The 27,407-nt window shown below is 38.1% G+C and overlaps 3 protein-coding genes and 1 pseudogene across 4 annotated transcripts; 2 read left to right on the plus strand and 2 right to left on the minus strand.

The window, feature by feature from the left end:
* Positions 1 to 7,776: 7,776 nt before the first annotated feature.
* LOC143631792 (protein FAR1-RELATED SEQUENCE 5-like) lies at positions 7,777 to 9,477 on the minus strand. The gene is made up of 3 exons (XM_077100431.1): positions 9,370 to 9,477; positions 8,081 to 8,451; positions 7,777 to 8,014 (listed from the first exon to the last, which is right to left on the minus strand). Exons 2-3 carry the CDS (start codon positions 8,411 to 8,413, stop codon positions 7,823 to 7,825), a joined length of 525 nt encoding a protein of 174 aa, XP_076956546.1. The 5' UTR covers positions 8,414 to 8,451; positions 9,370 to 9,477; the 3' UTR covers positions 7,777 to 7,822.
* A 1,998-nt stretch (positions 9,478 to 11,475) lies between these two features.
* LOC143631793 (uncharacterized) lies at positions 11,476 to 12,352 on the plus strand. The gene is made up of 2 exons (XM_077100432.1): positions 11,476 to 11,588; positions 11,715 to 12,352. Exons 1-2 carry the CDS (start codon positions 11,581 to 11,583, stop codon positions 12,286 to 12,288), a joined length of 582 nt encoding a protein of 193 aa, XP_076956547.1. The 5' UTR covers positions 11,476 to 11,580; the 3' UTR covers positions 12,289 to 12,352.
* An 895-nt stretch (positions 12,353 to 13,247) lies between these two features.
* LOC143631889 (FRIGIDA-like protein 3) lies at positions 13,248 to 16,856 on the minus strand (annotated as a pseudogene). Its single transcript, XR_013153444.1, has 4 exons — positions 16,702 to 16,856; positions 14,815 to 15,856; positions 13,815 to 13,954; positions 13,248 to 13,728 (listed from the first exon to the last, which is right to left on the minus strand). The product of XR_013153444.1 is annotated as an FRIGIDA-like protein 3 (transcript).
* A 1,954-nt stretch (positions 16,857 to 18,810) lies between these two features.
* Positions 18,811 to 24,837, plus strand: LOC143631890 (acyl-coenzyme A thioesterase 2, chloroplastic-like). The gene is made up of 5 exons (XM_077100515.1): positions 18,811 to 19,649; positions 21,154 to 21,331; positions 22,679 to 23,136; positions 23,229 to 23,357; positions 24,470 to 24,837. Exons 1-5 carry the CDS (start codon positions 19,278 to 19,280, stop codon positions 24,632 to 24,634), a joined length of 1,302 nt encoding a protein of 433 aa, XP_076956630.1. The 5' UTR covers positions 18,811 to 19,277; the 3' UTR covers positions 24,635 to 24,837.
* Positions 24,838 to 27,407: the final 2,570 nt, after the last annotated feature.

Below are 27,407 nucleotides of genomic sequence, written 5' to 3' on the forward strand. Positions count from 1 at the left end.
CAGTTGGCTCAAGGAATTGCGCATCAACCAAATCTTCACTTCAGTATACCACCCTCAGGGGAATGGCCAAGTGGAGCGCGCGAACCAAAGCTTGCTGAATGGGCTGAAGAAAAGGTTGGAGGGAGAATTCCATTCATGGGTCGAGGAGCTACCTAATGTCCTGTGGGCGCACAGGACATTAAGCAAAACCAGCAATGGCGAATCCCCGTTCAGCCTAACCTATGGAACGGAGGCTATGATTCCAGCAGAAATTGGATGCCCATCCCATAGAGTGCTCATGATGAGTAAGATTGATAACGAGCGCGAAAGGAGGTTGGATCTCAACTTACTTGAAGGGCGCAGAGAGGCGGCTATCATCAGTGAAGCCAAATACAAGAAAAAACTAGAAAAATATTACAATCAACGCGTGAAAGAATGCCACTTCAAGAAGAACGATTTTGTCCTTCGGAACAATGAAGCTAGCCGCGCAATACCTCCGGGAAAAATGTCCCCCAACTGGGAGGGACCTTATTAAGTCTCGGAAGAATTGGGAAAAGGCGCATACGCTTTAAAAGATTTGAATGGAAAGAAGATCCCGCGCGCATGGAACGCAGCACAGCTTAGAAAATGTTTCATGTAAAAATTGTCAAGTTTGTAATCAAGGCCTTTTAAGCCATTATGAATAATGATAAGCGCTATTTTCTCTTAATGTGTGTTCTATTACCTTTTGCATACATGTTTCACACTTCCCTTTATTAATTTTGAGCAATATGACAACATTGTATTGACATCAAAACTAAAAATAAAACGAAGTAAAACATACATGCGCGAGCTTCAAGCTCAAACGCGTTAACGAGTTTTAACTCTAAAACGTCAGGGCCTTAGCCCAATAATATGAGCCTTAGCTCAGGGCCTTAGCCCAATAATACGAGCCTTAGCTCAAATCACTCACAACATCCATCCTACATGCTGCGCAGCTAGACCATAAAAATACCTAAGCACAACTAAGGCAAAGCACATGCCAAAACATAGTTGTTAAGGTCTCAGGTCGAGGTCGCGCATGGAATTGCAATGGATATCAGAGTAACACATACTGACACGTAAAGGCTAAAAAACTCATAATTCCCTATAATAAATGCGCGATAATGTCGCGCAAAAGAGGAATAATGAAACGCCAAGGCACGTGTCAGCATAGTCAGGATATTGCAAAATCACTTAAAAAATGACAAGGATTAAGTAAAATAATTTCCTTACAACCTTGTTCAAATTTCAACGTGCAAGCATATCTTATATTCAACAAGCAAACATGCAATATAAAGAGATGAATGGGGAATGCGCAAGATGCGAATAAGGGAAAAACAAAATTTCATTCCAAAACATAGAAGTTTACAAATTTACAAAATGATGAGATACAAACTACAAATAAAAAAAAAACATGAAGGGCTTCTCAAGTCTCTATATCAACGTCAGCCTCTTCATCGCCCTCATCATTACCTCCCTCAGCATCTGGCGCAGCCCGCTCCTCGTCATCTCCAAACTTGCCATAGTCAAGCTGTTCGTCTTGAATGGAGTCGTCTTCTATCACAATAGTGTCAGGAGCGGGTCCTTTGGCCACGCCAGAGCCGCTAGCAGAGGCAGCATTGCCCGCGCCATCATCGCCGTCACCAGCCCCTTCACACTCGTCAAGTAATTTCTTTAGAGCGCCGAGATCGGGCTGGTCAGCAAGCGAGGCTATCTGCAAATCATAAGGAAAAGTATGAGTACAAAAAGACTAGGAAAATAAGTCAAGGTAAACACATTAAGGTTAAAATACCTGCTCAAGGATGGGAATGGGAGTATTCAAATACTTCTCCCCCACCTCGGCCATGTCAGCGCAGACAACGTCGAGCTGATAAGGGTAGTCGGATGGGTTCTTCTTCAGCATGCTATATTCACAGCCATCCTTAAACCCTTCAGCTCGACCCACCAAGCGCGAGGCAGCGTTGCAATCCATCACAAGGGTCTGAAACTCGTCTGAGTATTTCATCGCATAAGCGCAACGAGTCATACCCTGCGAGACTAGCCATTGGCGATCCTGCGCGAGGGAAGAAACAGACGTCTCAAGAGCAGGAATCTGAGAGTTTAACAACTCAACAGTTTCCTTGGTCTGTTTTAGCTCTTCTCTGTCGGACGTTGCTGCCGCCAAGGCCTCATTCCTTTCCGCTCGCGCAGCATCGAGCTCTTCTTGGCCAGACGCTACCGTCGCCAGGGCTTCATCCTTCTCTGCCCGCGCGGCCTCAAGCTCTTTCTTCAGGCGCGCAACCTCACTCTCTAATAAAGATTTGTCAGTGATAGCCTGCACAAGAGTTTGATCACGCGCCTCTGCATCTAGCTCCAAATCGCGCACTCGCCGCGCGTACTTGGCCGCATCCGCCTCTGCTGCCTGCAGCTTCTCCCGCGCAGCCTGCAGCTCATGCCCGCGCTTCACGAAGGCAGCGTTGGCACTTGCTCGGTTCTCGCTGAGTTCTGCTTGGAGTTTCTCAGCTCTCTCTCGAGCGTCAGAAAGATTCCAAGCAGATACCTTAGCCTCTTGCTTGGCCTCCGCAAGAGCATCACGCACCTTTACATAATCATAGCGAAGCTCTTGGGAGGCAGCAAAGAACGCAGACCCAGCAAAAAGATGCTCATTGAGCAAGTCCACGCGAGCGCGGTCCTCCTGAAACCTCCTTTCAGCTGGAGGCACAGAGTGAGCCCAGAAGTCTTCACACACACCCATGGACTGAAATGAGCTATCCTCAGTAATATTCCATCTCGGGCGGTATATGTGATCGGCTTCCTGCAAACACAAAGCAACGTTCTAGTCATCTAAACACTAATATGGAAGTCCGCGCAGCGGAGCAAAACGAACTTATACCTGCGGAGAGCAAGCAGAAAAGTCAGCGCCAGCCCCACGAGAAGGCTGCGCCACGAAATCTCGTGGCGCTACAGGGCTTGCGCGGCCGCCATCGGAGTCTTCAAAATTGACCTCCTCATCATCCTCTGTAACAGGTCTTTTCTCCTGCGACTTGGAAAAATCAAAACCAGTCTCGCGAGGAGGGCTGCGCGCAGGAGGAGGTGAGGGAGGTCTCGACGCCGCTAGATCAGCGCGTAAAACAGTCTCTTGCTCCTTAGTAATCCCAATGAGGGGAGATTCAGTGCTTGTAGGAGCAGGAGCAGAACCAACGGCGCTGGCGCCGGCGCCAGCAGTGTCGCCAGCAGCTTGTGTGCCAGCTATAATTCCTATGAAAAAACCAACAAAGAGAAATGATTCATGACTTGATCTAAAAGAAAAAAGTCAGAAAATCAAAGCGTAATATATACCTTGGCGCACCGCCGTCCGCGAGTTGAACATCGCCATAAAGTCCATTTTCCCCCCTTTTCGAGGGTAAAACAGGGGACTTCAAAGCAACCTTCGGCGCAGCCTCGGTACCTTGCTGCGCCTGAGGTTGATCCATCAAGGTCGCCGGCTCTACAAACATTTGAGTGAGCAAAGATTCATTAATAACTCTATCGGAATCACGCTCATAAAACCACAAAATATAAACAAAGTATACCTGTTGAAGAAGAGGAAACAGCAGGCGCAGCGCCGCTTCCCTTGTCCGCCGCGCGAAGAGATGAGGTGGCGGCACCATACCTCGTGTGGACAGGAGGACTGCCCACACCTTGAGGCACAGAAGACAAGGAAAACTTGGAGGTAAACCCCTTGGTTTTCTCAAGTCCCTTCGCTTGAGTAGGAGGATCCTGAGCAACAGGGGCATCATTTTTCTTCTGTTTTTTACTGGCCCCTGCGCCAGTTTTCCCTTTAGCTTTACGCTTGAGTTGTGGCACCTCAGCTTCCTCCTCCACCTCTTCTTCCGCGAGCTCCAGCTCATAGTTCTCGAGCGCATCTACAATACGTGCAACAGAAATGTTAACCAAATTTGGTATTCTAAAGGCATAAGCATAAGTACAAAGGCCTACCAGGCGCATCGCTGTCAAAGCAAAATCCCAAATCAACAGGGATGAACATATCATCGAAGCGATCGGGGAAACCAACTTCCCCAGCGCCCAGCGCGACAGAGCCACCCTCCATATGCTCATCATAGGCGGCGTGGACGTACTCCTTGCTTACTGAATAAAACAAGACAAATGATATCAGCAAAACGAATTATATTCGCGCAGAAATAATGCAATGAGCTAATAACTCACATAAGCCATCAACTTGGATAACAGGCTCAGTCGCGCTGTCGGTCCACCTCCTGCTCATACCAACCCCCACCAGCGCCTCCTCGCAAATATTCTTAGCGGGGGATGGTTCAGCAGTCAACTTATTAACCCATGCGCCAGTTGGGTTCTTAAGAACATTCACATCCGCAGGCGCAGAAGTGATCGCGCGCATGGTCATGCGGATGGGAATAACACCAGCCTTAATATAAAAAAATTTCTCAGACCAGTCATGAAGGCTTTTGAAGGAAACAGTGCAGCACTTGACCTTCTGACTGCGAGGAATGAACGAGAACCAAGAATCTTGGATTTTTGACTTATAAAAATATTGAAAGCGCCGAGGGGTGGGCTCCTCGCGCTGAGCTTTGCACATGAACTCAAAATGAGTCATGCGCACAAGTCCAAAAGGATGGACGTGGGATATGTGAATCCCATGAAATTGAAGCAGCGCACCCATAAACCTTGTCATCGGGAGACGAAGGTTGCAGTGAGTGAAAAAATGGCAGTATAAGGAGATATAGCCGGTGGGCGGATCTGCCGCCGTTTGCCCGGCCGCCGGGATCAGACAGCCGTACTCAGGGAGAAAACCCTGAGAGGCGATGAGACTGTCGAAATCAGACCGTCTCAATTTGCAGGGAATCTCATCCCACCTCTTCACTGTCTTGCCCTTCCCCACCTCCTCCGACGAGGCCTCGGCAGCCCGTTTTCCCTTGCCGGTCTTCTTCAAAGTGGACATGACTAATGATTTTACACGGCGTTTGCTGGGGGAGATTGTGGTGTCTGGGTTATCAGACATACAACTGTGAATCAAACAGAAATTACTTCAAGAACGGAAATCTGGAAGCAAAAGACAGGCTCTTAATCGGAATTAAAATGGAAGGAAAGAAAAAGCTCTGAAATAACAATGAAGATGAAGAATAACAACTCAAAAGGCTTGCTTTTATAGGCCCAGGAGAGAGAGAAACAGGTACTGATCAGAGTTCACGCGCCCCCACTCGCAGGTGCAGGCCAACGCGAGCGCGACACGTGTTCCTGACACTGTGTGAGGGGACATAAAAGGGAACGAAACAGGTACTGATCAGAGTTCACGCGCCCCCACTCGCAGGTGCAGGCCAACACGAGCGCGACACGTGTTCCTGACACTGTGTGAGGGGACAGAAAAGGCAACTGTAGCACCTCGAGCACACGAAAAGTCTGACACATGTCTCCATCTCTGACGCATGTCAGCACCAACCAACCACGTACATGGACGATTCATTTCAACCAAAAGGATAGAATTTCGCGCAACGATGAGAAATAAAAAAGGAAAAGACAAACCCTATTAAAAGAGAAAATTATTAAGTCTAATATCTATCTTACCTCGCTCGCGCGAGACAAGACACACATTAGACTGGGGGGGCTTGAAGAGGTATGTACCCGCCTTAACATCGAGCGGGGCGGGTCAACCCACAAGATATAGACAAGAGGGTTGAAATCAAGATATCATGAAGGCACAAAGCCAAAACCTATGCGCATGGCGCATATCACATATGCTCACGCATATCACATATGCTCACGCATCACATATGCTCACGCATATCACATATGCTCACGCGTATCACATGCGCACGCACCATATATGCTCACGCATATCACATCTGCGCGTGGCGCATCTGCGCGTGGCGCATATCACATGCTCACGCATCATATATGCTCACGCATATCACATCTGCGCGTGGCGCATCTGCGCGTGGCGCATATTACATATGCTTGCGCATATCACATCTGCGCATGAAACATCTGCGCGTGAGAATAAAGAGAAGACCTCGCGCATCCTCAGGATAGGCGCATATCACACATGCACATAATCAACCTCGTCCTTATCCAAATCAGGATAAGGACAACCTTGATTGTGCTCGTCAGACAACCTTCCAGAAGGTATCCTTTAAGGAATAAAGAATATGCTGATGTTGACAGCTGCCAATGAAAGGTGGACAACTCAGCAAAACCCATGTGCTACCACGTGATTGCACATGGGTCAGGTGAAATACCTGGGTCAGAGAATAATCAATGAAAAAGCACCAGGTGTCCTAAGGACACGTGGCGCAAAGCAATAGGAGGAGGCCAAAAAGGCCCTAATGGGATCTGAGCCCAATCATTGGAAACCCTAACACTATAAATACCACACCACCTCCACAAGGGGAGGTAAGCAAGAAAATACATTCCAATTCCTTACTCACTCTCAGATTATTATTATCTTCTCCTACAATCTCTTATTCTCACACCGGAGGGTTACCCCAAAGAGGACCCCTCTGTCCCTTTCTGAGGGGTAAGTTCACGGTGCTGCTCGTTTTGTAGGTGGAAGAATTCATACTCCGGAGAACCATCGGTGAAATAGTATACTCATACCCGAGGAAAGTTGATCGTCTACCAATGAGCCGATCCACGTTTCTTCAACAGTTATCCGAAACTGAAGTTGCTGACCCTGAAGAATATTCAAAGATACAACTTGAAGCTAAAGAAAAACTCGAACAAGTCATTGCTAAAAATGATACCTTATCAAGATGATGATTATGTGACGGGCACAGAACTAGTTTCGGATTCAGAAGATTTGTCTGATATTTTTGAGTCGGATTGTGAAACAGATGAAGATAATAATGAAAAACCGCTTTATTTAAACGAATTTGATAAGTTTGATGTAGAAAGTAACGAGGTTGAAGATGATTTCGAGGAGCATTTGAGGCAGATATCAGCTAATTCGAAGAAGGAAAAAGAATTAGAATTTGATGAGGTTGATCGAGTTGTTCTGAGAGCTGCTTCACTTATAAAGAAGAGAAGATGATATTAGAAATGTTAATTGACTTGATAAGAATATTAATACTAATCTAAATTAATCTAAATGCATTCAAATTGTTCAATTTTGATTTATATTTTAGCTTTGCAAAATTGAAACTTTTGACTATGGCTTTACACAGGCTTTCTTGCACAGGTGGCACAATGGTAGCATGCAACTAATCTAGTTTTGTTTTAAAAGTCCTAGTATTATTTCTTGATATTTACATCTCTAAACTTTACAACTAATTCCAAGTTTTTTAAACAAGATGTAATGCAATTACACTAATACTCAAGACTTAAGTTTTTTATGCAGCAAAGACTTTATATATGACATCAAAATACAAAACCAATCTGCAAAATCAAATAACCAGTTCAGTTCAAGATTTTAATAATCTTACAATCCAACTGTCACCTGTTTCCTTCTATGATCTAACTGCAATTAGGGTGTAAAAGAGTCGTCCGAACCCAGATCAGTTTAATTTAAGAGGGCTTGTTTAGATCTGTATTTCAAAAGACCAAGTTCATTTAGAGCTCAAGCTTGTTTATTAAATGAGCCTTAGTAAATGCTTCAGCTCGAGCTTGTTTAAGCTTGGCTCAATTCAAGTTTTAATGAGCCGCTCTCGAGTAGTTCACAAATGGCTCGGCTTGTTTACACTGCTAGCTGCAAGCAATTTGCATTTCTATTCGCAGGTATTTGTTTTTGCACATAGATATACAGTAACTGGCAAGAAACAATAATCTACAATTTAGGAAGTTGTATGCATTAAGAATGGATTTTCACATATACATTTAGATAAAAACAAAACATCTATTTTTCATATGTTGTTGTTTCAATCTCTCTTATATTATTAACAGCTACTTGTATTTTCGTTGACAAAACTTGTGTCTGTTGCTCGACGTCTCCCAACAACGCGCTTAAATGCTCTTGATAAAACTTAATTAGTTCATCTTGATGCTTCAACTCTTCAGTCAATGCCTGAATCCTTCGTTCTTTACAATCCTGCATATATTCCAATAATTAACAAAAAAAAAACTACACTCATGTCAGGTAAAATGACCAACTTACCCCTTCATTATCAACAGAACCACAAGGCGAAAACACGAACGGATGAGTATGCTCTTTTTCAAATGTAGTAACAACCCCTTTTCCCAACTGATTAACCCGAACAAGCATCATTGCATTGCAACCTTGTCTTGAACTCGTATGCTGTTTCCTTATTTGCCCAAACTGATTCCTGGATTTTGTATAATAACCCTCTTTGTTACAAGATAATCGTCGAGATATTATCTTTTTATCAACTTCAGATCGACGGCACTGATCAATTCGCATTTTAAATCCTACGCGTCTTGCATATTCATCATAATATTTCTTAGCAGCATCCTCTGAGTCAAACTCCATACCCACAAATGGTTCTTCATAATTTGCTGTTAACCCGCCTGCTAAAATTAACATCCACTGTTATAAACATTGCGCATGTTGAGGGTAACATGGTCATATTTGTTATAATGGAGGATTGTGTATTGTTATCAATTGTGCACTTAGATACAATTTCAATGTTACCTCATGAATGTTAATAACTTAATATGCATATAAATATTTTGTGAAATGTAAAATGTATTTACTAGTTCATTTGATATAATACAATCCTCCATTATATAGGAGAGAAATACAACTAGGGGTGTAAACGAGCTGAGCCACTCGCGAACAACTTGAGATAGGATCATTAAAGAGCTCGAAACGCCCCGAGCCTCAAATAAAGCTCGTTTAGTTATCGAGCCTCGGCTCGAGCCTTGTACGAGAAGATCGTTTAGGCTCGTTGAGCCTTAGCGAGCCCAATTTATTTTTTTGTTTTTAACTCATTTAGACTTATATGTATTAAATTCACACTACACAACTGAGCTTTGGCTCATTTAAGGTACTGCACACGAGCTCGACCCGAGCTTAGGCTCGTTAAGGTTTTTCTCAAAACATATAAAAATAATTAAATATGTATATGAATTAGTTAACAAATATTATATGAGTTGAGCCGTGGTCGAGCTTGAGCTTGAAAAAACGACTAATGATTTGAGCTCCAGCTTTAGAAAAAGAGTTTGAAACAAGCCGAGCTGAAGCGCTCTGTAGACGAGCCGAGCTCGGGCCCATTTGAACTCGGGCTCAGACGCGGCACGGCTCGGCTTGTTTACACCCCTCCCTAATATAATTGATAAGATGTTGTTTAAATGCCAAACTGATAGTTTGTTGAAACTGCATCCAAACACCCAAAATTGTGTTATTATTATTATTATTATTATTATAGTGAGTGAAGTTAGGGTATAAGTTAGTAATTGAAATTAGTAAGAGAAGAATAAAAAGACCTAATTGGGCTGTATCTTCTCCGCCACGACTGCCGATGATCGCCGGATTTTGGAGACCAATTTCACCGGCGGACCAGACCAAATTTCTTAACAAATTTGTGTCCAATACCCGATACAGACAAGTTTTTTAAAATATTATAATTAACTCACGATAGTTTAAAAAAAAAGTAAAGTGTCATTTTCTTCCTTGTGGTTTGGCCAGTAATACGAATTTAGTCTAAAAAGTATATTTTTTGTATATGGACCCTCCACATTTCTCAGTTCCTGCCAATTACATCCAAATCACTAATCCTGTTAAATTTTATCGTTAAGTCAGGGGTAGACATGTCTTTTCACTATTTCTTTATTATAATACTTATCTAAGTGATCTGCGGTTTTCGTCCCTATGGTTTGTCCAAATCTGCAATTTTAGTCCAATAGTTTCAAATTTGCAATTTTTTCCCTATGGTTTCATTTCACTTGCAATTAAACCTGAATTCCCTAATCTCGTTAAGTCTGGTCGTTAAACTTATCAGTGTGCCCCTCACGTGAGGGGCAATTTTGTTCCTTCTTTTTTTCCTTTTTCCCCAAACACACCCCAACCCCTCACGTGAGGAGGGTTGGGAATTAGGACTAAGGTTTATTTGGGAAGGAAAACGACAAAACTGATCGTCACATGAGGGGCACGCAAATGGGTTAACGACCAGACTTAACGAAGTTAAAAATTCGAGTTTAATTGCAAATGAAGTAAAACCGTAGGGAAGAAAATTACAAATTTGAAACTATTGGACTAAAACTGCAGATTTGGACAAACCAGAGGGACGAAAACCGCAATTCACTTAGATAAAGAAAGAGTGAAAAGACATGTCTATCCCTGACTTAACGATAAAATTTAACGGGGTTAGTAATTTGGACGTAATTGGCAATAATTGGGAAACGTGGAGGGTCTGTAGGCAAAAAATAAACTTTTTGGACTAAATTCACATTATTTGCCAAACCATAAGAACGAAAATGACACTTTACTCTAAAAAAAATAGTTTTCTAATTAAAAATCACAACTCCCTTTCATATTTTCTTAAACCAAAGGTTTTAACATGTTTTTATGGTATTTTTTTTTGTTTTATATAGAAAATCTTTTTATCATTTTTTTATGTTAACGTTAAGTGATGACGTGAATTTTATTTTTAAATTTAACTTAAGTAACGTTTTTTTTTATTTTTAAAATTTAACTACATATATTGCAAATTCCGCCCTTCACATCTTATCTTCCACTTCTTTCTTTATGCATAAAAAAATCGGTGAGACTCGATTTGAAGATGTAGTGACACGAGTTGGGAAAAATTTGCATGGATGACCTAATTGAAGCACTTTTGAAATTTGGTTATTATTCTATGACATTTTCCATTTTACAAAAGATATTTGACAGGTATTTAGCTGGATATTGGACACAAATTTATAGGACCACGATTACCATTACCAATTCCGAATTTGTCGTCCTTAATTAAATACATAAAAATCCTAGAATTAGAACGTTAGAGAAACATTAAGAGTTTGAGTGTTCTAATTAAGAATACCGAAATTTTATTACTGTTCTATAAGGTTTTCCTTAAATTTTATGTTTAATTTCATTTAATTTCCTCTTTTTAAAACGTTCTCTTAACCACATTGTTTAGCCTAATTCTATCCTCAAGGCCAAAATAAAAAAATGATCTCAACCAAATCACCCATTAGCAACCCAACTCATGTGAACCGTACCGTATAGGCTCGGTTCAAGTCCAAATTTAACAACACTGGTTTTTGACTAAACACCACTCGTCTTTTGTAATGTTCTACCAAAAACCCCTAAAGTTCTATTTTATTTAAATAACCTAGATATTTGTCACACTTAACTAATCATTTAGCCACCAAACTTTCAACTTTTGTCACAACATATTTTATTTTCAATAGTACTGGAACGAACCGAATCAATCGATACCAACCAAGTTCTAGCCACATTCTCGTGGCTACACACTGATATTTGCATTCTTTCGTGTTTCTAACAAGGTAACCAATAAAGACGGTAAATTCCTTTGCGAATCAAGTTCGAGCCAGGGTCTCGAACTTGTTTGTCTTTATTTAGCTCATCCTTTTAAGACTCTAAAATAACTTTTGCTTTCCCTTACACTCCAAGATACCAACAAAACCCTCAAAATCAATCCTCCATTATCAAATCTAAGCTTTCAAGCTTCATCCATGGCAGAGTAAGCTCTCAATTTCCATCTCAATTACTCATATTTCCATTATTATTATTATTATTATTATTATTATTATTATTATTATTATTATTATTATTATTAATCATTAATCCTAATTCAAATTAATTACAGATCTGATCAATACAACCACCATGATCAACAACAATACACAACCAGAATGTCATCATCATCATCATCATCAACAACCAGCATTCACGTAACCGCACTCGACGGCCTAGTAAACGTGAACTCACTCTTCACAATTGCAGTCTTCGTAGGGCTCTCCTTAACCACCCCAGGCCAACGCAGCCTGGAGAATCGGTCCGCATGCGACGCGGACATATCAGTTGCCAAAAAGCTACTAGTATTCGAAGTCGTATCGTTCAGTTTCTTCCTGTTTTCGTCGTTGGTAGCGCAGGGTTTGAAACTAGCTATTAATTTGTTAAATAGTAAGGAAGTTGATGATGCTTTCAAGGCGCATATTAATGTGAAGGCGTTGCGGTTTGGGATGCTGGGATCGGCTGTTGGATCGGTTATGGGGTGTTTCTTTTTAATGCTTTCGATGGTGAGTGTGATTGAGATTCGGTTGGGGTTGTTGAGCTGTGGGAGTCGGGCCACGGTTAATGCTGTTGCTTCGATGATCGTGCTGGTGAGTTCTGCTCTTGTGGTTTATATTTCGACTGCTGTTTATGCGTTTTTGCATTGAATATTATGTCTCTACTCAATGAAAATGTGGTGTAAGTTGTAAGTAATTTGTAAGAAATGTGATTTGTTTTTACTTTTAAGTAAATAGTTTCTTGGTTTTGGGCATGGAAGTTTTACCATAGATAGAAATATGTAGACATTGCATTTCACCTATGAAAATAGGGAGTCATTTCCGGGTATACACTATGGTTAAGGATTAGAAATGACAACAAAACCCAAATTCGGTAGGCAACCCGAAACATCTAGGATTCGTATAGGGTCGGGTAATCGGATATGGGATTATTTTGTAAAATTTATGCTAGGTAAGAGATATGCATGTAATTTGGTGAAATGATTGTTTACTCGACCGGATTACTCGATAACTAATAGTTACACGATCGATACATGAGGGGTTTTGGGCCATGTTTACCAACAGGAATTTTTGTAGACAAACAAGTGTACCCGAAACAGCTGGGTGATTACCGTAAATCGGTTCCAAACCTAACCCATTGCCATCACAAATACGGATTTTTATTGATAACTCGAAAACTGGTCTGTAAAGCAATTTGAGGATTCTTTTGTTACAAAATCATAGTCTTAACAAGAACATCCATTAAACATAAAATATAGACCTCTAAATTAGTCAATTCATTTGGTCATATCCATGCATCCTCTTTCAGAAGGCCACAAACATGACATACTCGTCAAGTATTTGTCGGGTACAACGTTAGTTGCATAAAAACTTTCCGTTGTGATTTTCAAATACATTTTTTGACATTTTAGTTTTTATATACTTTTATTGAATGTGAGAAACTACATGATTAATTAATGATTCATGTAAAATATCCATATTTTATCATAAATTCAAAATCTATGCATACCACATGATTCAGTCAACAGTCAAACTAAACAAAAGTCGATCGTGTTTGCCATAATTATAAGTCAACCGCACCTGTTGACCACAAAGACGATCTAAAGGTCAACAACATAAATGTACATATATTAAAAGGTTACAATGTCAACTTATACAACAAACAAATTACAAAACCAGTTTTTTTTTTCATCAGTCAACACCTAAAAGTCAAAGTGTTCTTACTTCTTAGTGAAGGTATGCAGCTTGGTACTGAAAACCATTCCCAAAGTACGCCCCATGGTTCGGGCCCATGTTGTAAGCAAATGAGTGAACATGGTTTTCGGGTGGGCCAGGGTAATACATGTATTGCTGAACTGGCGGTGCATACCTGGCACTGTTGTGGGCCCCATATCCTGCCACCACAGCACTAGCTCGAGGTCTTTTGGATTGAGGTTTAGCCACTTCCTGTTTTTTGTCTGCTTTGACCTTTTCCAACTCAAGGATCCGTTTCTGAAGCGGGTCTAACGGGTACTCGTTTTCAAGCTTGTGTTCTTCAATGCACTTTGTGACGGCTTTTAGTGCAGATAATTCTCTTTCACTGACATCATTCTGAAATTTGAAAATTAAAACATAAAGTATGGCAGAAGCATCCAGTTGACCACGGGTCAAACTTATGAGTTCTTAAGTTTTCATACCTGAGTTCCAGCTTTAGTTGCCTCTGCCACATAGGATTTGAGTAGTGTAACAGGAGAAAACTGGTGTGTGAGTTCAAATGCAAATGCTAGGTTGACTGCGTCAATATGTCTTCCATTGTTAACCAGCACTTCAATTACACCTGTAAATTATATGCAAACACAGGATGTGATTTTCTGCAATATATTTGCAAACTTTTGGACAAAAATACCCATGAAAACTGCAACATTTCTTGCTTATGTTTCATGTCAATGCACTTATTTAATCACCAGGAATAATTCACTGTAATGAATCACGGTCCACAAGTGCTCTCTATTTCTATTAACGAAATAGTGGATATTTTTGATATTACATAAGTATTTAAACAAATTCACGAAACCATCTCCATGTAAGAAGTTACAGTTTTCATGGGCAGAATAAAGCAGAGATGTCAAATGGGTTATTGTTGAAATGGGTCGAGCCAGATTGACCCGATCAATTTTGTGTACATAACAAAAGTCTTCTTTATATATAATGATTTAGGAGAATGTATGCATTAACATTAAACTTCGAACAAAAATCAACCTTTTTGCCACATACTGTTAGCATTTCTATGACCCCTTTAAGATAAAACATAGCTCAGTTGACCCATTAATAAGCAAGGGGAGGGTCCTACACAGAATACACTACACGTGTAGGTTATGTGTAGCATGAGTAGGTATATTTCCTATACATAACTTACACATACCTACACATGTGCAGGTAAACATTTAAAAGTGACTAAAAAATCATATGAACAAGTTAGTTAATAGTTCTTTTATGTATATAACACAGACATTTATATGTAACAAGTAAATTTAAAAAAAAAAATCTGAGAAAAATTAGACGATTTAGGTTTGCTCTTTATGTTCTCGCAATAAATTAGTCTTCTGTAATAAGCCTCTTCCAATAAGCAAGTGGATCAAAATGTTACCTCTAATATTAAGAGCTAGGAAGCAACAAGAAAATATTAATAATAACAACCTGGCATCTTGTCAGACAACCCAAGGAAGCGGCAAAGGTCGGCTGCCTGGTGTCGGCGAGAGACCATCGGTATCTACTTGGCCAAATCTTCATGATCAAAATCAGAATCAATCCCAAAAGTAGCAACAAGTTGTAAGAAAGCATGAGCTTCCAATGAGTTCCCATTACTAGCATCCAAATCAAGATCATCTAACTTAGGCTTCCATTCTTGTGCAATAATCTTTGCTCGGTTCTTCACATCCTCAGAAATCACCTTACAAACCATACTCTCATCTAAATTAGCAAGCATAACACTCAAACATTCCATTAACATAATACACGTTCGCCTCAAACCTAAAAGATTTGAATCTTTTTCTGTCTTTTTTCCCATCTAAATTTGACCCCTCTGAGACGTAGAAACCGATAAGTGAATCCAAAACCAGACCACCGGGGTCACTTATACCTTTCAATGCAATTGGTATTTCCTCTTTTATAGAAGCAATATTCTTTCGGTTATCAGATATGAACTTATGAAGTCCCGCTGCATCCATCTCCTCACAAAATTTAACAAGTTGCGGATTTGATAGCAGTTTGACATGCGAATCAGCTGGTTTATTGTCCACAACAAGTATCTCAGTATTAACAGATACAGATTTAGATTCACATTCAGATTCTGTTCCCACACAATGTGTGTTTTTGTTTTTCTTGAAAGCATTAGAGATTGCAACAACTGCAGCATCTCTTTTCTCTTGAAGTCTAGCCAATGAAGCTTCTTCTTTAGCCAAAACCGCAGCACGACGCTTCTCGAGCTCTTTTTGGGCTTGAGTGGTTTTCATTTCAAACTCTTTTTCTTGGTCTTCGAGCTCGGTAAAACGCCTTTTCAAGGATTTCTCAAGCCCATGAAAATGTTTTTCAATTTGTTTCCATTTCAGGTTTAGGGTTACTGCTCGGTGACATTCTAGCTCTGCAAATGCTTTCTGAAGCTGTTGGATTTTGGAGGTTGTGGATTCCAAGAGCGTAGCAACCGAATCCGTATCTTCCATTGCAACTAAGCCTTATAAACCTTAAAATACAGTCAAAACAAACACTATATTAGAAATCCAATATAATCTAAATATAAGAAGAATGAAAGGAGAATCAGAAATGTGAAAATTGTGATTATGTTTTACAGTTTTTGGTGTTGTAAAAATACCAGGTGCTAGTTGGGCATTAAAAGTATTGGAAATTTATATGTAACTATTCAAACTTACACACACACACACACACACACATTGAACTTATTTGAACGCTCGTTTGATCATTTTTTGTTGCTTTTTGAGCCCTCATTTGATCATCTTTTGTTGCTTAAAACTTGAACAGGTCTTTATCGATACTTAAAAGGTCAAGTTAACGGGTTAAAACTTAAAACCAAAGGACCAACTGATATAACAAAACTTAACTAGATATTTTCAGTGGTTGATATATGCAACTAGCTAATCAAATAACTAATCAACCACTCAACAAATTAACTGAAGTAACTAACAAACAAACTACCATTAGCTAGTTAAACCAGCTGAAATTAGGGTTCAAAAACTAAAGCATTATTAGAAATAAAACACGAAAATGAACAAAATTAAGCTACTACAAAAAAATTCATCATCATCTCCAACCTAATTAAATATTTTATAAAAAAGCAGTATATATATAGATATTTATTTATTTATGTAAGTAGTAATCTACAGATCAACCAATAGACTCTGATTACATTTGTAATTAGTTAATTACAAAATAAACAATACATTTATACAAAATTCATAAGAAATTAAAAGTATCATATAGTAATAGTAAGGAAATTGGATCTGAATAATATTACCGTTGCCGTTACAATATGATTGGCGGAAACAAAGTAAAAGAGATGATTGAACTTACGGAAGTAGGAGGCGAACTGACAGTGATCAACGGCGGCGGCGGCGGCGGCGATTAATTGTGGAGTCCGATCAATGCATGTGGAAGATAAAGAAAGAAAGAAAGAGGAAAGTAACGAGGGTTCTGACAATGAGATGATGACTTGTGTGTTTGCCAGCTAAGCTAATTGTGTTACTGTTACTGTTAGGTATTATTTTCCCGGGAAAAAAAGGCCCAAAACTAACAATATCAATCCAATCCAACCCAATCCATATAATATAACATCCGGCCGGCCCTTCGCACTACCAATAATAATATTGCCTGACTTGTCCACTAATAGTTCATGAATTTGTTTTTGGGTGTTCAGATGGAGATTTCCCAAAAGGTCACCCACAGGGCCGACTCCGAGAAGGCGAAATTTTTTCAGGACAAATGCGGAATTTTTTTTGGGCTTTAAATGAAAGGAACATTTTATCGGGTCTAAACAATTTAATTTTAAATGGGCCTACTTGATTATGATTTAAGTTGTTTTAAAAGTTTTTGTATAAAAATAAACTTAAAAATGTCTCAAATAAGAATAGATACCACAACCTCTTTGTTAGATGTCATACTTCTTTGCCACTAGACCAAGCTAGTTGTTATGTAATTGTGTTGAAACATTGGTTATACATATTTTTTTTCATAAAAATATATATATTTTTTTTTAAAAAAAATTTCGGGCCTAGCGGGGTGTCGGACCTATGGCCGTTGATTACCCTGCCTCCCCTCATGGCCAGCTCTGGTCACCCATCCTGCTACTACTTTCACCTGAGCATTGTGAAGCTCTCCTCTCGTTCACTACCATTAAGCCCAAAATACGTTGGTGATTTAAAAGTCGGAGTATAAGTAGTTCACGGAAATGGGGAATTTGTGTAGGATGTTACACATCATCTTATTATTATTATTATTACAAACACTAAATTATATGTTTCTTAAAATGAAGTGAAGTGTGGTATATGTAGTACAAGGCGCATGGTTTAATTTTCACATTATTTGACTTGATGTGAGATTCTACATATTTTTTCTATATATTGGCAATCAATATAGTTTCATGAGTAAAACAATCAAGATTTTTTCAATTTTCATAACGATTGAGTTCAATTTTCAATTCTCTACATTCCAATTTTCTTTAGCAATGTCGCATTCGGACGACAACTATGTCATTGCCAAATATTCTAACGAATGGATGGTGCCAAAAAACAATCCGGTATAACATTTATTCACTTATTTTGTTGTTTTGTATTTAAAACACTTATCGTACCGTTATTTCTGGATGGTTCCAACATTCATTTTCCTTAAAAGATTGGGTGCTAGATTTGTGTGAGGCAAAGTGCCTCTCTAATTATTAGTCGTTAGCTTTACTAAAGGCTAACCATTACGTTGTTTTAGGAGTTCGTCTTTGACCGTGAACACTACTACCAGTCACAACCCAATAACGACTTTGTCTTTGGTGGTCACCCTTGGTAAGTGAAACAAAGAAATCCGAAGTATGTGTACGGGGTTGACCTTCACCTTGGTACAAGAAACAAAGCCACTTGGAGTACGGGTGGGAGAGCAACCTTCACGTATAGGGGATTAGGGGGTGTATAGGTCCACACTCTGTTGTAATTCGTCAGTTGGGGTGTTCAAATCCGGATATCCGAAGATTTGGATATCTAAATTTTCCATATAGTTGATATCACTATCTGAATCCACATCAGAAATTTTTTATATTCGAATATCCGAATTTTGAAAAAAAATAATTATAATTTTTTTATAATATTTTAAAAAATACTTCAGATATTCGAATATTATACAAAGTATCCTAAAAATAAATCGAAATATCCGAAAGTTATGCGAAATATCCGAAAATTATCCGAAATAACTGAAATTTGTAAATAATATTTATTATTTAATAATTGAAAAAGAATATTTCGTATAATTTAGATATCAGAAATATCCGAAAATTCGAATATCCGGGATTTTTGGATGCGGATTTAGATTTTTTTAACACCCTAGCCGCCCGACAAGATTTGACGTACATACATTCAACATTGACTTTGACTTTTGAAGTTGATGCCTATATGACGTGTATAGACGTATACGTAGCGCACCCGGTGGCCACTTAGTTCTTCAAATAAGACAACCCTGCGGTTAAGTGTTCAAACAAAACAACCCAAAAAATTTCTTTATGTGGTGTAGGTCTTCTAGGATCGGACCACCACAATCTCAACCCAATCCAAACCTTTTTCTTTTGGTCCAAATTATTTTTCTTATCCCATTCCAATCTTACAACCAATCCCATTTGTCTCAAAATTTAATATTTTTTTCTCCGTCTCTAAGATAATAAGTCACCATGAAATTCATGTAATCAAAACTTACACGAGTCTCGTAAACACGAACCCATTTTCAATCTTTCCCATGAGCAAACCAACAAATTACCAACACCATAATTTGAAACAAGAATCCCTAATGATATAATAATATCATTGATCCCAAATTCCCATTAACATTAAATTTTGCATGAAAACCAAATTACCAAGCCTATATATATATCTTGTACCAACAAACCCTATATATTAATGGAATTCAACACAATCAAAATCTATTCAACTTTCAAATCTCCATTCGAGAACTCACCGAGATCAGATGACGATAACTCTCCGTTCCGAAAACCACTTAGTTTATGGCCAGGCATGTATCATTCTCCGGTGACAGCTGCTTTGTGGGAAACAAGAACCAAAATATTTGAAAGACTTCTTGATTCACCAAAAGAAGCACCCCCACAAACCGAATTGTTAACCAAAACCCCGTCCCAAAGCCGCACGACAATTATTTATAATTTCTCAACTGATTATATATTGAGGGAACAGTATAGGGACCCTTGGAATGAGGTTAGGATTGGGAAATTGCTTGAAGATCTTGATGCCCTTGCTAGCACCATTTCGGTTAAGGTATTAGTTAGTTTTCATGTTTGTTGTTTGTTTTGTTTATGTTAAATAACATGTTGTATATTGTTTCATTGTTAATCAAGATTGTGTGGGACCCATTTAGAAGAACTAAGCACTTGCATGTTGGGTTTATGATGTGTGTTTAAGGAATCTTGGTTTTGTGTTTTCACTTTAGAGAGTTGGGTATTATACATAATATACAATGCTGCCATGCACAACTAGAAGATGCAAAAACCTTCATAAACACAAACAAGTCACCCAATAAAACTCAATAATATTGTGGCCTTATCACCATACATTTCATTTTAATTAGTCACTCATTTATGCTCTATTTATTGTATGTATAAAAAGTATATTAGTACAATGGTCCAACCGTAAAACCCGACCGGTGCCAAAAACGTGAGCTACAATGTGTGGCTTAGTAAAACTGGCTTATTCACCTATGTATTTGTTTTTAGTTATATTGGTTTTTATTAATTTCAACTATCGTCTTTTGGTCACTGCCGGTCCCAACTAACGAATTAGTTGCTGACGGTCCCAACTTTTTACGTATTTGTTCCTAACGGTCCGCGGTTAACAGTTACCTAACAGCGTTAGTTTCAGGTTATCTGGAAAAAGTTTTTGGCCAGAAAAGTCACATTTTTTTGCCGGAAAATACCACTTGAACATTGCCATCACCACCAATCGTATTTGTTCCTAACGATTCCGACGATGGTTCTAGGGTTCCAACTTGAACATTGCCATCACCACCAATCGTATTTGTTCCTAACGATTCCGATGATGGTTCTAGGGTTCCGACTTGAACATTGCCATCACCACCAATCGTATTTGTTCCTAACGATTCCGATGATGGTTCTAGGGTTCCGACGACCTCAATAATTGGGGTTTTTACTAGAAAAAGGTTCCTAAAGGTCTGATACAAAGTTACCAAGATGTTTGGGACGAAAATGTTGAGTTTTTGGAGAAAAATGTGAGTTTTCCGGCCAAAAACGTTTTTCCGGCGACCTACAACTAACAGTGTTAGGATTCTGTTAGCTGCGGACCGTTAGGAACATATATGTTAAAAGTTGGGACCGTCAGTGGTTAATTCGTTAGTTACGACCGGTAGTGACCAAAAGACAGTAGTTAGGATTAATAAAAACCAATATACCTTGTTTTTATTGTGAAAATATAACTTTTCTTGTTTACTCATCACTAGTTAGTGCTTCTTGTTTCTGTCTCCTTGTTCTTTTATCTGTACCCGCGTTCTTTATTTTATATGTCACCGTATAATAGTGGTAGTTTGTAACTTCCATTATTTGTACTTTTTGTATGGTTGTTTGCTCCGATTTCTCGTAGTTGCATTTTATGCCATATGCATTAATATGCTTCAAATTGTAGCCTACCATAGCTCTGCTATGAGTGAGATTATACTTGATGCGGTTTTTTGTTACATAACTTATCTTGTTGTGTACTTGTGTGGATATCTATGCTTCATATTTTTTTATTTGTTTGTTTGTGAATGTAGCATTGCTCTGATCATGATAGTATGACAAGGCCCCTATTGTTGGTTACTGCATCTGTTGACAAAATGGTCCTCAAGAAAACAATTAGTGTTGATGCTGATCTCAAAATGGCTGGTGAGGTTATATGGGTTGGCTTCTCCTCCATCGATGTTCAACTTGAAGTCACGCAGTTGGCCAGCGGTAAGTAGGTACATGTCAATAATCAAAGTGCTTATTGTTACCTATGTTTGCATGTATCTCACATTCACTTTTCTTAAGACAACTTCATTGTTTTATCTCAATAGTCAGTTTCCAATCTTGAGTCAGATTATCATAATCTCAAGGAATGAATAATAATCAATTATTTTTTGTAACTGCAACTATTTTGGTATGAAGTCTTCATATAGAATTCTCCTAGTAAATAAGTATTATTATTGTTTTTTTAATCATTCTTCACACCCCAAAGAAATTAATTAACTATATTTTAAAATATTTTTTTATGACAATTCCTGACCCGTTTCTAGGGCTGTAAACGAACCCTGTTCGTGTTCGTTCGTTAAGGAAATAATGTGTTCACGAACGGTTCACAAACACTTACCGAATGAGGTTTTATGTTCGTGTTCGTTCATTAAGGAAATTAATGTGTTCACAAACACAAATAAAATCGGCAAAGCCTAGAGCTTAAAACCGATGTATTCATCAATGTGAATAATGAAAGCATGTAAACGAATTGAACGAACACGATCAAGGGCATGTTCGTGTTCGTTCATTTAACTTTAAACGAAAACGAACACTTAATCGAACAAATATTTATGTTCATGTTCGTTTATTTAAAAGATGAACATTTGTGTTCGTTTGTTTAAAATCTAAACGAATATAACTGAACAAAGAAAAATGAACAGATATGAACACAAACAAATAAACGAAAACACTTAAATGAACACAAACAAACATAAACGAAAACACTTAAATGAATACAAATTAACAAATATAAAACTTTAAGTAGACGACTCATCCAAATAATATTTAATTATTTTTTATTAATACATAAACAAACATAAATAAACAGACAGAAACGGACATAAATAAACGAACATAAACAAACGTTCATGAACACAAATGAACGAACGGAACATGTGTTCATGTTCGTTCGTTTAATTAAACGAACACAAACTTTTTGTTCATGTTTGTTCGTTATATAAACGAACATAAACAAACTTCCCGCCAAACAATTCACGAACAGTTCACCGAACGTTCGGTACGTTTACAGGCCTACCAGTTTCAACTTTGGTTTTATCTATAACGGGCCAAACAGATAAAATTAATAATATAGCTTGAGTTGAAAGAGGTCATAAATCTCCCAAAATGTACTTTTTAACTGATAAAACCTCTGAAGTTATTTTATTAAAAAGTTTACATTATTTTGAAATCTTTTTTGACACACTGTTTGTTTCTCAAAACTGATTTTTCAGTTAACTGTTTTGACTCGTTACCTGACTCAAACTTTAAAGAAAAACCCGAGCTGACATGGCAATATTGGTTTTGCAGATGGCTCAGAAACAGTAGCTTTAACAGCTAACTTTATATTTGTGGCACGCGATTCCAAAACCGGTAAAGCAGCTGCCGTGAACCACCTAACACCTCAAACCGAGACAGAAACATTAGCTTACGAAGAAGCAGATGCACGAAGCAAGTTAAGAAAGTTAAAGTTAGCAGAAAGACAAGGGGTTGAAAGTATAGAAAAAACTCGGGTTGATACATTATTAGCCGAAGCATGCATTTTCAGTGATATGCCTGCACTGGCAGATAGAGACAGCATTCTTCTTAAAGACACGCGTCTTGAAAACTCGTTAATTTGCCAGCCCCAACAACGTAATATACATGGGCGGATATTTGGAGGGTTTTTGATGCATCGGGCGTTTGAATTGGCGTTTTCGACTGCTTACACTTTTGCTGGATTTATGCCTTTTTTTCTTGAAGTTGACCATGTTGACTTTCGTAGACCGGTGAGTACCTTATTGCCTAAACTTTTTAAACAATGTCATCTGATGAATTGCAGTTTACTTATGAACGGGTTGATTTGGGTTATGTTTTTCAGGTGGACGTTGGTAATTTCCTACGATTTAAATCGTGTGTCCTGTTTACCGAATTCGAACATGCTGAACAACCTTTGATCAATGTTGAAGTTGTTGCACATGTTACAAGACCTGAAATGAGGTCTAGTGAGGTCTGTTTTATTCTTAAACTTCACCTTTTTTCTAAAATTAGCTTAAAAACGAAAGGAAACGAAACGGGTCAAAAGTTGCTCAAAGTGTATGTTAATACATACAATCTGCTAACTCGTTTTTATTCAAAAGAGTAGCCTGTGGTTTTCGTCCCTGTGGTTTGTCCAAATATGCGGTTTTAGTTCAATAGTTTCAAATTTGCAATTTTCGTCGTTGTAGTTTCATTCTATTTGCTGATGAGTTTAATGACTAGACCTAACGGGGTTAGTGAAGTCGGGCTAATTTGCAAGTGAAATGAAACAACATGGACGAAAATCGCAAATTTGAAACTGTAGAAACATGAAATGAATCTGACCTGATCCATGACGATGTTCCCCGGTCTTCGAGATGAACGAACCACGACTCGATCTTCTTCTCCGGTAGCTTAAGATCTGCAATGGTTTTTGGGGGTGTGGAGGTGACTGCTAAGAAATCTCAAGGATCTCTTGTTTACCGACACAAAAATAGTTATGGTGGTGGCTCTTATTGAGAACAACAACCCTTAATAAGGAGGTGGAGACCTCCTTATATAGGGAGCCTCATGGCCACCATCATGGTACCCTAATGGGCCTAGCCCAGTTAGGGTTACCTCCACAAAACCCCCTCAGCCCAATAATATTGTATTAGTCCATATAATAAAATAAGCCAGACATAATAAATTAAGGTCGTAAGCCGGGTTTAGTACCATACCCCTACAAGCCCCCCAAGTCCAGTGTTGCTCCTAGGCGTGCAAGCGTTTAGGTGGAGCGCTGGACTTCATAAGGTGTGTTAGGATATGAGGCGGTTTTTTCCCCTTTCTTCGGCCTTGTCTTTATTGTCTTTGAGTTTTGAGAGGTTTTCTCCATGATGGTGACATGTTGTGATCCTTTTGATAATAATGGTGCACTGGCATGAATAAGATATAGCACGCATCATAACAATAGTGGCGCGGGGCATGATAAAAGATAAAGTGCGCATCTCAATAATAATGTAATGCAACTTGCGCGCGAGGCAGCTTACGAGCTATAAAAATAATGAAGCTTGCGCGCGAGGCGACTTACGAGCTATAAAAATAATGAAGCTTGGTGCCATGCAGGTTTCAAACACGTTCTACTTCACGTTTACTATTCGTCCAGAGGCGAAAGCCAGTAGTAACGGGTTTAGAATTCGTAAGGTGGTTCCAGCCACAGAAGAGGAAGCCCGCAGAATCCTGGAGCGCATTGATGCCGAATCCTTGCAGTCAAAGGAAACTGATAATTAGAGTTTAAACTACGTTAACAACATCAAATAACCATAAGAGGTTAAGACATATCAGAATTGAAGTTAAAAAATAAGGCCATAAAAATATAATAAAATGTAATTATTTTCCTTGTATTTTGTTTGATAGTTATTGATTTATTCATAATAAAAATCAATTGCTTTATATACATCTTATTTTATAAAGTTTGTAATAGCATATGAATGACTAGGGGCGAAAAGTTATATATGCATTGTTGTAAATCGATATGTATCGAAAATTATCAAATTTTTGGTTGTAGTATTCGTTATATGTTTAACTCGTTTAACTGATATGTATAAATGGTTGTATATTGATTTGTAAAAATATGAATGACCATGTCATGTCAGAGTGATTTATCTGATTAAACATGTTGACTTGTTAACCCGTTTAACTAAACATGTCGCTTAGTCAATCTGTTTAATTAATTAAACATGTTCCTCAATCAAGTCGTTTATTATAACAAATTTAAAAAACTAGTAATTACACAATTTTTTTATTATATTGTTTTTTTTTCCGTGCTTATGGATACTAATACAGATGAGCTAATGTGTAATGAACTTAATATATATACAAAGTATCACTAAATAAAGGAAATTAGCTAAGCAGAATCAAGTGAATTACATAATGAAAATAGAGAATTCTCGTTTGCGTCTCTGAATTACATAATGAAAATAGAGAATTCTCGTTTGCGTCTCTGTGGTTTGTTGGCGGAGGTACTTCGAATCCCTCAAACTTAGAATGAACCGATTGAGTCCATGTGGTTTTCTGCCAGACAGTTTGCGTCCCTCCGTAAACCAATAAGCTTCTCCCCAATTTTCTCACCGGAAAATAATGAAATGGAAGATGGTTCGTTCATCGGCAGAGAGTAGGCAACCTTTTGAAAAGGTCACAAACATGGTTCGTTGATCTGGGGATGGCTCTTTTGAAAAAAGAGCACACATTTCTTTAAAGACTTTTTTGGCCAAGAACAATGTAAAATATTGTTGGAAGACTGATCATGCTTCGTAGTTATACTTGAAGCAAAATGGTAAAACTTGAAATACATGATCAAAACTTTTTTTTTTTTGAAATATCAATCTTCAGACAAAGAAAATCATGCAAAACAAGAAACTAAGAGAAGTGAGATCGGAAAGAGATATAGGTTTAGCGACACTGAATCTAAGTTAGAAAAACTCACTTATAAGTAGAACTTTTTTATGACCGTTCACTAACGTTCATTTTTCAAAATATTTTTGACTTTCTCAACAATATTAACTAATAATTTTGAATTTTGGTCCGTTACACAAATGTCATTGGGTGCTTAATTTTAACTTAAAAAAATGTTGTTATCAACAGAAAAAAACATTCTTAAATATAAATACCATTTATTGTAAAACGGTTAAAATTTTGAAAAATTGAATTAACTTTTGCGTTCGGTCCATGTAATTTCATCTAATTCTTGGATTTGGTCCATGATCCTTAAAACTTGTAAATATAGTCCCCAATCTTCAATCTGTCTTTCTTTCTTCTTTCAGTCCAAGAGTCAAAGACCCTAACTTTTGTTAACTCTAAATGTTAACAAAGGGGTATTTAAAAAAACAAAAAAAAAACATTTGTTTTATAGGTTTATTCATCTCCATTGCTCCTATCATCAATCGTGTTACACATAAATCAAAATATTGGTTATTTCGATAATATACACACCATACACGATCAACCCTACGAGAACTAGGGGTGATCATCAAATCGAATAACGAATTTCCAAGTTAATCGAATCGAATAATTCGAATAGTTTACTATTTTGTTGGTATTTGTATTCAGATCATATTTGTTTAAGAGTTGGATTATTCGATTCGTATTATATCCCATATTCGAAATTCGATTCTATTCGTATTTGAAACTCGAATTCGAATTGATTCGAGTTTACCTATGTCAAAAACTTCAAAAACCAAAATCATCGATGTAAACACATAAATATAAGTTTAAAGTAGTTAAAATACCACATGATAATAAGTTCAACATTCACATTGGCAAAATTAAGAAACATTAGTATGGATTATTGGGATTAATTATTATATTTTGGACATTTATTATTTACGAATTTAACTAAAATTAATAAATTAAATATGTGTTAATATATTATATAATTTGAATTCGAATCGAATCAACTAAAAAGAATCATGAATACGTATTCGATTTGTATCTGATTACTACACTCGAATACGAATCGAATTCGAATCGAGTCGAGTTTCGAATGTTTCGAATTTGAATCAAAATTTGAACACCCCTAACGAGAACAGTTCCTTAGAGAACGACTAGACACTGGTGTGGTCTGGCATATAAGAAGATTATTTGAAATTTTTGACTCTATCTTAGCTTATGAAATAATAATTACTCTACTTGTAAAGTGTAGCGTAATAATACTTACTCTACTTGTACAATTATTGTAGCGTAATAATGATCACTCTACAACAAAAGAAGCAGGCGAAGGAGTTGGAATTTTGGGGGAAAACGGTTTCTCAGCAGGCAGGCGGGTTAAATGGAATATCGGACGACGACAATAACAACTACGAATGGGAAGAATGGTTGGTGCAGCGCCCTGAGGTTGTGTGCCGTGGTGTCACCCGAGTTTGTAAATGGGAATATGAAAGCTAAGAAGTAATAAATTTTCATGGTTTGGAGGTTACACATTCTTCAAATTTAGATTGGCTTGAAGAAGATCATCATATGAATGAGTTTGTATTAGGTTAAAGTGTCAAAGTGGTGTGTTGGCAGC

This window comes from Bidens hawaiensis, unplaced genomic scaffold, assembly GCF_021521415.1.
Source record: "Bidens hawaiensis isolate Kalapana, Puna unplaced genomic scaffold, B.hawaiensis_p1.1 tig00006258_1, whole genome shotgun sequence".
NCBI lineage: Eukaryota > Viridiplantae > Streptophyta > Magnoliopsida > Asterales > Asteraceae > Bidens > Bidens hawaiensis.

Coding starts and splice junctions, on each gene's coding strand:
- LOC143631890 (XM_077100515.1), top strand. CDS start 19,278: ATGGAATTCAACACAATCAAAATCTATTCAACTTTCAAATCTCCATTC. Junction 19,650..21,153: donor CTAGCACCATTTCGGTTAAG/GTATTAGTTAGT, acceptor TTGTGAATGTAG/CATTGCTCTGATCATGATAG. Junction 23,137..23,228: donor ATGTTGACTTTCGTAGACCG/GTGAGTACCTTA, acceptor TATGTTTTTCAG/GTGGACGTTGGTAATTTCCT.
- LOC143631792 (XM_077100431.1), bottom strand. CDS start 8,413: ATGGAGTTTGACTCAGAGGATGCTGCTAAGAAATATTATGATGAATAT. Junction 8,015..8,080: donor GTTCTGTTGATAATGAAGGG/GTAAGTTGGTCA, acceptor GAATATATGCAG/GATTGTAAAGAACGAAGGAT.